This window comes from Cololabis saira, chromosome 5, assembly GCF_033807715.1.
Source record: "Cololabis saira isolate AMF1-May2022 chromosome 5, fColSai1.1, whole genome shotgun sequence".
Classification (NCBI taxonomy): Eukaryota; Metazoa; Chordata; class Actinopteri; order Beloniformes; family Belonidae; genus Cololabis; species Cololabis saira.
The window spans coordinates 31,237,041-31,249,553 of NC_084591.1; the positions used below are offsets into that span (position 1 = coordinate 31,237,041).

The window sequence follows — 12,513 nt, forward strand, 5'->3', positions numbered from 1 at the left end:
AGTGTAAACAGGAGTATTATAACTGGAAGTAGTACTGTAGCACTGGGGTTTTACCTTAACACCGTCTCCAGTAGGAAAACCATCCAACTGAAGCATTAAAGTGGCGCTGGAAGCAAAAACAAAAAGACTGCACAGGTTACTGCAGTTAATACCAAAAGTCACAAAGAAAAAACGTTTCATCCCAATTTAACATCTTACAAGTGAAGAAGAGCACACTTCTGCTTTTATCAATGAGTTCATACAGAGTACAGTATACGCTACTGCACTAGCACAAATGTGTCTCCAGAAACATTGAGGTGATACATAAAATGTTGTTAAACATTACAAGAAAATGTAATGATCTGCACATTATTCACAAAAACAATATATGAAATGTTGAGACGGAGGTGATTAGTTAAAGAAAAATGCTAATTTTGCATTCGACAGTCTGTATCAAAAAAAGTTCATGTTCATTTGATCCAGGTTTCCTCCCTCCTAGGGAGTTTTTACCTGCCACTGTTTATGTAATACACTAATTGCTCGGGGGTTTATGTTCTGGGTCTCTGGAAAGCACCTAGAGACAACTGCTGTTGCAATAGACGCTATATAAATAAAATTGAATTGCTGATGTAAGGTTGATGAAGTAAGTTGCTCAGTGTAACCAGGTCAGTCAAATTATGTAAAACTGTATCATTAAAACAAAAGCCTTTTTCAAAGTAGGCGACTCATAACTTAATTACCAACATTCCTATGAGGTTACATTAAGATACGAGTTACCTGCAGATTTTTCACTTTTTAATTTGATAAAAAAGAAAGCACGACTCACCACCTTGCTGTGGGACTGGACTCCACCCCTCTGTGCTGCCCTGTAAAACATAACAAACACACCCTGTTACCAAGGCTGGCCTGCAGCTCCTCCAAATAATAATAACAACAACAATAATAATAATAAAACCATCTTTATTCGGCTCCAAGTAATGGTCTTATAAAGACTTTTTTATTGAGTCTTCAAACGACTAGTGAAAGTCAGGATTTAACTCTCAAGAACTGAAGTTCTCCCCTTCAATATCTTTCAACTGAAAACATGAAACAACCAATAATTATAAACTCAGCTAACACAAATAAAAAATAATCACTTCATCATTCAAATATTAATTCCAGTCATGAGCATTAATTTGCGGGCCTCACTCAGCTCATCGATAAGCTTCAGCAGTGTGACAGACTCCACAAAGACGGCGTCCTCGATCTGTGCTGAAGTCACTCTAAAGACCGATTTAAAGATTTGGCGTCTGTGCGTGTCAGGACAGATCTGATCAATAACCGGGGCCTAACATACTGCACTATGCTGCACTCTGAGGCATGATATGCGTCCAGACTTCATCTCAGCACCACACAGTGTTCACATAACAGCTTTTAACATGCAGCCTTTCATCACTATTAAACGTTACGCAGCCAGTCGACCAAGCGAGGCAACGACACAGACAAGTTGGTGCTGGGCGTGCAACAACAGCTCACTGGTGGCTGTTTTACTTTACTTATAGTCTTGTAAAAATGCCTTCACTCGGAAGAAAACAAGCTCACATTACAGTGAAAGGAGAAGTGCATCCTACTTCATGCGATGGAGAAACTCAGGTATCATTCATACTGAATTGTAAAGCAGAGATCACACATAGAGGACTTAGGTTGATCTGGCACCAAGCAAATAAAACGAATTAATTCTTTAACAACAGCATCTGCCTCCACATACTTAGCAACTAAACGTTAATAGAATTACTTAAAAACAGCAAGTACACACACACACACACATATATATATATATATATATATATATATATATACACATTAAAAAAAAATTTAATCAATGACATGCTCACATAAGGGCCTTCAAGGGAAAGAAATTATCATAAGAATACAGATATTTATTTACTGATGTGGAGTATTCGACAAAGATGATTTGCCAGACATTTCTCCAGGTCTCAAGACTGACCACCTCACTTCAGGTTGCCGGGGAAACACCAGGATTAGAGTTAGTTTCAGTGATCAATATTGAGCAGCAAGAAATTCAGCAGGGAAGTGTCTGGGTGCAATTAAATTCCATCATTTTACAAGACGGACTAGAACAGGTTGTTTTATTCTTTTTTTCTCCTTTGTCTGCGTATATACATTAACGGTTAATACCAAGTTTGGTAAAACCTAAAGCATATATACAGTAGGTTGCATATGTAAAGTTTGAAAAATTAAAGTCAAATAAGTCAGAGGCAGCACAAATATCAACACTTCTACCATCACTCAGAGTTGAACAAAGTTAAACAAGTCACACGCCCAAAAACACAAACAACAGCTCCACCATGATCAGACTTTCACTTTCCCCTCTTTCATTTCAAGAGCCTCTACAGCAAAACTGACAGAAACATGCTGGGCTTTTACACAGAATGGAGTCATATGGAAAGTTACACCTCAGCCACAAAAATCAAAGTTACACTTCAGCCACAAAACTAAATATACACTTCAGCCACAAAACTAAAGTTACACCTCACCTCAAAACTAAAGTTACACATAAAAAACCAAAAGCTGGGGAAGCTGGTGTTGTTTTATTGCCAGGGACATGTCTTTAATAATAAAGGATTTAGAACGTGTGCATGCTTGTCATACATTTCTGATACTGTGTATAATCATGTCATTGCTTCATAAAATGCACTTTTAGTACAGAAGTACTTGCATGTATCACATGATAAGAGGAGAGCTGTTTATAAATGATAACGAGAGTGGATTTTCCTGCAAAAAGAGCAGTGTGGAGACACTCGTACTCAGATAGAATTTCTCCTGTGATTTTCTGTGGTATCTTACAGGGATGCAGCGATTATTTGGCTGGGACCGGAACGGACCGACTTTGACCAGCTGTAAATGGTAACATGAGGATCAAGCGGAGAAAAATATCTTTTTCCGTCTCCCATCATTCTTGGGTGTGGACATTTTTCACTGTGGGTAAGGCTGGAACCCCTCCATATGTTTAAGGTAAAAAATAACTCTTTTGGCAATGAACTTAGTTCAACACTTTAGCCTGCTGAGCATCCCGACTGCTGTACAGTTAAAGGCTAAGAGGCTAAACAAACTGAGTAGAGCACGCAGTCTGACGCCTGTGCTACCTTCTTTAAGAAAAGACTTCAATCCATAATGAGGAAAAAAAGGAATTTCTGACAGTAAAGGATCCGTCATATTCTGTAGCCCACAAGTTTTCCAAAGTTGATGCATCTCCTGAACAACACAGAGCAAGAAATACTTCTCTAACATTGCTAACAGCGATCAAGAGACATTTTAAGTCATATGTCCAATTCCAGTCTTACTGCAAAGTTTTTATTACCCAATTCGCCTGTTTTGCATTTTAATTAAGTACAAATACGGCACTTAGAGTTTAGGTCAAGGTTTGTGGAAAAACATCTTTATCTCTCTAATGCACTTGAAAATTTTGATTAAAAAAAAGACTGTAATATGCAGCATGAATGACAGTATCCTTGTGATTCTCTGTATTAAATGGCTCACTTTCACAAATAAAAGCCTCAGCAATGAATAACCCCGGGATCAGGGACTTCATCAGATGATTCTGAGGACTAGTCAGATGATTAATCAGAAAGAAGAAAAAAAACATTAGAATCCTTCTTACTTCTCTGGTCTTTTCTCCTAACAATAACTGATTTTATTTACTGAACCTCCAACAATCAAATCATCACTGACAGAGAATGGTGTAGACATTTACACGGACACATCAGCTCACTCAGCAAGACACCACAGAAAGAATATATATTCATACCTGAAATAAATGGGAACAGTTTTTTCCTAGAAAAGCTAAATCCTAAAATATATTTCTTACAAGGTACAAATGCCTCTAAAGTTTCCAAGTGTGATTCTCCAGAACTCGATTCATGCTTTGTTTCATATAAAAGTTTCCCTAAAACAAAACCGTTTATATCAAACTAATTCTGTCAGTACAAAAAGTTCCATTGCAAAGCCACGAGTCCAACACAACCAACAGTTATGCAAAAAAAAAAAAAAAGATTAAATCCAGCTTGCCCAGCAGTTATAAAAATGCAAATGATTAAATTAACCTTTGAGAAATATCATACATACTGACTGCACTTCCATTCTGTTTGTAAGTCGCTTTGAGGTGAAAACATCTGTTCAATGAATGTCATGTGATCAAATTAAGGTAACACAAAGCCATCAGAAGCCCCTGTCCAACCTGGACGGGCCAAAAAGGAGTTTTGAGCATTCACCACCGAGGGGTTCACCCTCTAACAGAAGTTCTAACAGAAGCAGAGGCAGAAGCAGGCCGACAGGCCGACAGGCCGCCTCCACTCCAATCATTTCATTCAAAACAGAAAGGTTTAGAGCAGAAATGAGGAGAAATACAAGAGCAGTGGAAATCGAAGGGGAGAGAAGAAAGAATACAAAAGAAAAGTACTGATGGATAGTGCATAAGAAGTTTGCTCTTTCACTTCAAACTCCTGTTTTCTCTTTTGCCCCTTTGACTCTGGCCTGCAGCTCCCCCTGCTGCGAAGACGCTGCCTCTTGCAGTTTAACTTCACGTAGAAAAGTTCCACATTTTCCCAAAGAAAAGCCTCAGAACTCTCAGTAACTTTTAAGATACAAATTTGCAAAATGATAACATAAATGTAAGGGTTTGTGAGATGATGTATTATCTGATGTGAAGAAGTTTGGAGCTGAAATTTACCTCATGATCCAAAACCTTGAGAACTAGGAATTTAATGTTGTACTAGTACTTGAGGAAAAGTACTTCACTAACACGGGCCCGTGCAAAGGAGTTGCGATGCAACGCACCAAGTGCTCTGTTATGAGAAGATCTGATGTCATCCACAGTGTACAAATTAAATTTTTAACATTGCACATTAAATCACTGTAAGATGCTGCAACACACTTTCAGATTCATTTAAGCTCAAAGATAAATGCACCGCAGCAAAATATACAATACTTTAAAGTGCAGCACAATACTGGTTCAAATGAAGGTGAAAATCTAAATATGAGGAACATCTGCTTCTGAACTACAGCAGCTGTACTTCTCAAGACTACTAATGCGCTGGTACTTAAAACGCTTTATTCCTTTAGAACCATGTATGTCGTTTTTGTAAAGTACATTTTTGAAAACACTTTTCTTAAAGTTTTTCTCCACTTAGTTTTCTAATACTATAATCCACTCCCTGCAAGCTCAATTAAGAGGTAACATTAGTCTGCTTTGCTGTTTTGTATTAAAAAAAAAAAAAAAAAAAAGGACACCTACAGAAAAGTTGTTTACTGCACTCAGGATGACATGGTCCAGCCAGATCTAAAACTGTAATTTAACTACCTGTGGAAGCCATTCAGACATCGGCCTGAAACTGTGATGAAAAAATATATACCACAGAAAGAAAAAAAAAACTAAAATGATGGATGAATTGAAATTTCAGAAACTTGGTACAACAAAACTCTGTGGAAATGAGCAGAGGAAAATGTGATGTTTTTAGCTAAGCGGACCCCTCTAAAACGGGAAATAAAACTACTTTTTTTGTTGATAGTAGGGGCAGGAGATGGCAAGAGCTCCACATAACTTCCTAAAAGTAAGCAAGTATACTTTGAACAATGAAACTTAGTAGTAGCAGTAGTTCAAAATGGTCATGAAGTTGGTACCTGAATTAATAACAACTGTCAAGTGACTGAAGTAGTTAAAAAGCACAATACATCTTCAGACGCCTACAGGAGTACAAAATAGTAATACACATATAATTCTGCTTTCTGACAAAAGCAACACAATGCTTTACATATCAATAATACTCCACTATGTTAAAAAGATGGAAAGTACTTTGTTTCTTATCAGTACAGTTTAAAAACTGTTACAAAGGTCTATTGGTATTCAGATATAAGTTTTCCATCTATACAGAGTACTAAACACAGCTGTCAGTCATTTAATGCTACAAAATGTATTTTTTCTGAGACATAGTAAAGCATGAAATACAATGTACAGTATATAACAGGAAGCTTCAAGTACTTCCTTTCCACTTGTTTGTCTAAAGGCCTTATCCAAGCTCTAAAAAGGAGCATCTGCAATCTGCTTGATTGATTGTTTTGAAAAAATCTAGTATAAAAAACACACACACACACACACACACACACACACACACACACACACACACACACACACACACACACACACACACACACACACACACACACACACACACACACACACACACACACACACACACACACACACACACACACACACACACACACACAATACAGCAATCAGTGTTACAAGATACATTTTAAGTCATATGTCCATTTCAAGTCTTACTGCAAAGTTTTTATTACCCAATTTGCCTGTTTTACATTTTAATTAAGTACAAATACAGCACTTGGAGTTTAGTTCAAGGTTTGAGGAAAAACATCCTTATCTCTCTAATGCACTTAAGAATTTTGATTAAAAAAATATAATAAAAAAAAAAAATAGCTCAAATCGGTACTTTCATCCAGTAGTACTTTATATCTGATCTCGAATCCACAACCTTAGTACCGACTCCAGCTGATGTCAGCACTGAGAGTGTTTTTTTTTTTGTCTTTTCCCTCTAAAATATGGTGGAGTACAAATAAAAGAAAATGGAAGTACTAATGTTGGACACAAGTACCTCTTGAGTGCAATGGCGGCACCGAGGTAGGTGGTACCGGACCGCGGTACCGGGCAGTGGTAACAGACCGTGGTACCGGACCGTGGTACCGGTACCACTGTACTCCACCATATTTTAGAGAGAAAAGACAACAAAAAAAATACTCTCAGTGCTGACATCAGCTGGAGTCGGTACTAAGGTTGTGGATTTGAGATCAGATATAAAGTACTACTGGATGAAAGTACCGATTTGAGCTACTTGGGAAAATGAAGTGTTTGATACTGTGCTGCTTTATACTTGCTTTCATCTCTGCCTTGCATTGAAAAATAGAGCATCTTTTCTTACATGGTAGTCATTTTACCTCCTATGTAATTACAATTAGGTGTGGGACGATACGGGTAACTCACGATTCAATACTGTGGCGATATGTGGCCCAAGATAACATCATGATACATGATATCTATGATATTTGATATATTGTAAGAAATTTCATCAACGATATATCATGATATATGTGACTGAAAAAGAAAAAAATACCCATAAAAAGGAAAACGTCTGTAGTTATGCATTTATTCAATGCCAAAACTTCATACAATGTACAAAGAAAGTGCATTTGCCTCACTGCCTCCGAGGCTTGTAAATGTAAACACTGTACAGCTGGACAAATTAAAGTGCATGAACATTAATAACATGTTTTATATAAACCAGGACAGTGAAATGCTTTGTTTCTAATACTGAAAAGTCAGTAAGCAACTTAATTTTGCATAGTACCTCACTGTCTCCCAGTCTTGTAAATGTAAACACTGTACAGCTGGACAAATTGAAGTGCATGAACAAAAGTGCGGTGACAACCGCGTAAATCCATGTGTGTTGTTATAAAATATCGATATTATTATTTTTTTTTAGTATATACTGATTTCTTGCCAGGAGCTAAGTGGTACTTAGTTTTTGTGGAGTACCAGTATAATACAGTATTTGACCATTGATATTAGACACTGGAAGTACTTTCTTTTCTGTGCTCCTTTACTCTTTTATCATACTTTATACACACACACACACACACATACATACATATATATATATATATATTTTTATCAAAATTCTTAAGTGCATTAGAGAGATAAAGATGTTTTTCCACAAACCTTGAACTAAACTCCAAGTTTTTTATACTAGATTTTTTTTTCACAATTCAAAACAACATTTAGTGATTTCAAAAAAAGTTTTCAAAACAAGAGTCATGGTCGGACAGTCGCACCACATGACATTTTGACGCTTAAAACAACGACAAAATCCCAAATAACTAGTATTTTTTGTAAAATTCAAGTGAGTCCATTTAAACCTTTTTTGAATTGAAAAAAATCAGTTTTTCAGAAAATATAGGCATCACGTCATTGACCCATATATATATGTATATATATTTATTTATTTATTTAATTATTTTTATCAAAAAAGTGCATTAGAGAGATAAGGATGTTTTTTCCCCAAACCTTGAACTAAACTCCAAGTGCTGTATTTGTACTTAATTATACTTTCTGTTTTCAGAGCTATCATTATTATTATTATCATTATTATTGCTATTATTATTATTATTATTATTACTATTATTATTATCATCATCGTCATTATTGTTATTATTATTACTATTTTGTGTAGACTTATGATACTTCATTTGTTCTTTTTGTATAATCTATTCTGTTAAAAGGTGGGCAAGATAAGCTTTATGCTTCAAGCCCAGACCTTTTCGGTCAAAATAATCACAATGTTGACCAGGGAAAACCCTGTATTATCTTGTTTGTTGATTTTTATGTTTGTGATTGACCGAAATAAATATTAACTAACTAACTAACTAATTAAAATGTAAAACAGGCAAATTGTGTAATAATAACTTTGCAGCGGACCGTGTTACCGGACCGTTACCAGCCCCCACAAAAACTAAGTAGGCCTACCACTTAGCTCCTTGCAAGAAATCAGTATATACTAAAAAAAAAAAAAAAAAAAAATCGAGATTTTTATTTTTGGGCAAAATCGAACAGCCCTACCTGTAATCTACTTGATTGATTGTTTTGAATTGTGAAAAAAAATCTAGTGTAAAAAACTTGGAGTTTAGTTCAAGGTTTGTGGAAAAACATCCTTATCTCTCTAATGCACTTAAGAATTTTGACCAAAAAAAAAAAAATATATATATATATTTATTATTATTATTATTATTATTATTATTATTATTATTATTATTTATTTTTATTTTTTTTATCAATAAAGTGCATTAGAGAGATAAGGATGTTTTTCCCAAAAACCATGAACTAAACTCCAACCAAGTGCTGTATTTGTACTTAATTAAAATGCAAAACAGGCAGATTGTGTAATAATAACTTTGCAGCGGACCGTGTTACCGGACCGTTACCAGCCCCCACAAAAACTAAGTAGGCCTACCACTTAGCTCCTTGCAAGAAATCAGTATATACAAAAAAAAATAAATAAATAATAATAATAATAATAATAATAAATATGTAATTACATAGGAGGTAAAATGATTACTATGTAAGAAAAAATGTATTTTTTTCTGAGACATAGTAAAACATGAAATACAATGTATATAACAGGAAGAATCAAGTACTTCCTTTCCACTCTGTTAGTGCTGAAGTAGTTTGTCTTGTTTGTCTAAAGGCCTTATCCAAAAGCTCTAAAAAGGAGCACCTGTAATCTAGTTGATTGATTGTTTTGAATTGTGAAAAAAAATCTAGTGTAAAAAACTTGGAGTTTAGTTCAAGGTTTGTGGAAAAACATCCTTATCTCTCTAATGCACTTAAGAATTTTGACCAAAAAAAATTATATATATATATATATATATATATATATATATATATATATATATATATATATATATATATAAAAGTATTATTATTATTATTATTATTATTATCAATAAAGTGCATTAGAGAGATAAGGATGTTTTTCCCAAAAACCATGAACTAAACTCCAACCAAGTGCTGTATTTGTACTTAATTAGAATGTAAAACAGGCAGATTGTGTGTAATAACTTTGCAGCGGACCGTGTGGCCGGACCGTTACCAGCCCAGACCGTGTCCGCGGGTTAATTGTAGTAATTGCTCTCAGTCCGGGTGGGACGTGAATGAAGTTGTGTGGATAAACTTCCATCAGCACCACACGCCGCCGCTGCAGAGGCCACGGCACCAGAACAAGTCAGCCTGCTAAAATGGAGGTTTAAGCTCTGAGAGCCGCCAAAAAACCCCACTCCAAATACTGCAAAAGTGTGTGTTTTAGTAGAAATAAACGTTTTATAACGCTCTTATTACTCCCCCCTTAGTAATAAACCCCCTAAACCCGAGAGGAAAAGCTGCCACCCCGCCGTCACGCAGCGGTTAAAACTGGCTCATTTAGGGGGGGTCGACGCGTGTGTGTGTTGTGGTTTTTGTGGTGGTTTTTGTGCCGGTGTTTTCTCCCCAGCGTGGCCGAGCCAGAGCGACCCACATCCCCCCGAGCTGCTGCGGTCGCTCCGCTCTCTCTCTGGGAGAACAAGTGGATCACGTTAGCGGCTAGGCGGCTAACGCTAGCCGTCCTGCTAGCCGCGCCGGGCTAGCGCCCACCAGCACGCCGAGAAAACTTGCAGGAAAGATCAATAACGAGCTGGAGGTGGAGATGTGTGCGGGGGGAAAAAGAGGAAGAAGGAAAAGAAATCAGTCCCGGGACACGCCATCTTTTTCAGAGGGGGGAAAAATTGCTTGGCGGAGAGAGGAGAGGAGAGCAGGCGGCGGTGGTGGAAGCCTGGTTTATGGTTGTGCGTTAAGGCGGCGCAGAGGCTACGGCGTAGGGTACGCGTGCGACGTGCGTCGCACGCGTACCCTACGCCGTAGCCTCTGCGTCGTTGCGACGCGGAACCATAAACCAGCCTTAAGTTCTTGTCGGCCCCTTGTCCTCCAGAAACATCAACTCCTAGAATAAGAAACACGGCGGCTAAAACACACGCAAACACACGCAACACACGCCGGCCGAGGGCTCACACACCTGCCCCGCACACGGACACCAATATAACGGCCCGAGGCGGCCGGCAGCACACGCGTGAACTTTGACAACACGGGAAAAATTAAAGTTATGAAATTAAAAAAAGCCCCAATGTGCACTTACTCAGCAGCAGTCTTCCTCCAGATTAATTAAATATATATCTATTTTGAAGCCGATCCTCGGTTGGGATAACAGCTCACAAACAGTCCGGTCGCCTCCTTCCCGCGGAGCTGGAATTTGTTGTTGTATTTTAGATGTAGTTTTAGTGGAAATTGTGTAAAAACAGAGAAACTGAAGCTACAAAACAAGAAGAACTCTTCTTCAATCTCATTCAGCTCAGCCTTAGCACGGCACAGATCCCTGCGCTCCGGAGCTGGAGGAAGGGGGACAAAAACTACTCTCCCGTCCCACGGATGCTCGTTTATACGCCACAAAGCGTTTGGTATTTGCTCGTGTGCCTGTTAAAGTTCGTCAAATCGGGGTAATCGACGACGCTAAGTGGGGATAAAATGTGTTCGAAAAGCGGACTACTTTTTGTGTCGGTGCGGCGAATTTATTTCACTTTGCCTAAGGAACGGTAGTGCTGCGACTCCCATTGCCTAGGGAAAAAGCCCGGATGTAAACTCAGTGAAACTCTATGGAGAGAAAGTCTGCACACACGTACACAATCACACACACGGCGAAACACAGTGAAACACGCCGAAACACAGTGAAACTCGGCGGCGGAGCGGACCATTGCGCTGTGTTGTTGTGCTGCGTGAGCGGCTCCGCGCTGCTCGTCCTCGGATTCGGGCCGTCCGCTCACTGGCAGCAGCCGCTGTTCAACCTCCATATTCGGCTGCAGGAGCCGCCGGTCTGTTGCACTTTGTGGAGGATGAGGAGGAGGAGGAGGAGGAGGAGGAAGAGGACAGGTGGCACGGCCTTTTTCTTCTGTTCCACTGTTTGTTCCTCTGTCAAGTGACAAAGAACTGCATCAGCGGAGGAATGTAACCAGATATTATTTAGAGGATAAACACAGTAAATATACAAGTATATATATATATATATATATATATATATATATATATATATATATATATATATATATATATATATATATATATATATATATATATATATATATATATATTAGCATTAGGTTAATTATTTAGTTATTACTATTTTAGAATTTAATGTGGCATTTACACTGCGTCACTTGCCAAGCACTTTCAAGTGAATTCAATCTCTATGAAGGCATTAATTTCTGATTAATTAATTTCTCTAATTCACACTTAATACTTTTAAGAGGAAAATATTATATATATATATAATATATTATATTATAATATATTATATATATATATATATATATATATATATATATATATATATATATATATATATATATATATATATATATATATATATATATATATATATATACACTGTATTTATCCTCTAAATAATATTTGGTTTATATGTCCTATATATATATATATATATATATATATATATATATATATATATACACAGCATAGGTTAATTATTTAGTCATTTTAATGGTTAACATTCAAATTATTTATTTAGTTATTACTATTTTAGAATTTAATTTGGCATTTACACTGCGTCACTTGTCAAGCGCTTTCAACTGAATTCAATCTCTATGAAGGCATTCATTTCTGATTAATTAATTTCTCTAATTCACACTTAAACACTTTTAAAAGGAAAATATTACACCTTTTGTATCACATATAAACCTTTAGTGTACTAACCTCCCACAACAGTGTCTTTACATGATCCTTTGCAGCAGCTTCTTTTGTGGCTTCTTTTGGCATCTTATTACTGAAATGATTGCTGTTCACTTGTTCAACCTATATTAAAG

General features: G+C 36.9%; 1 protein-coding gene across 6 annotated transcripts in view; it reads right to left on the minus strand.

The window, feature by feature from the left end:
• phf21ab (PHD finger protein 21Ab) overlaps positions 1-10,980 on the minus strand; it is a 43,331-nt gene extending 32,351 nt beyond the window's left edge. For all 6 annotated transcript variants that reach the window (XM_061721552.1, XM_061721551.1, XM_061721550.1 and 3 more), the window contains exons 1-3: positions 10,776-10,980; positions 806-845; positions 55-106 (exon numbers count right to left, since the gene is read on the minus strand). In XM_061721552.1, the coding sequence (XP_061577536.1) occupies positions 55-96 (42 nt within the window). In that variant the 5' untranslated portion in view covers positions 97-106; positions 806-845; positions 10,776-10,980. The remainder of the gene's footprint in view (positions 1-54; positions 107-805; positions 846-10,775) is intronic.
• Positions 10,981-12,513: the final 1,533 nt, after the last annotated feature.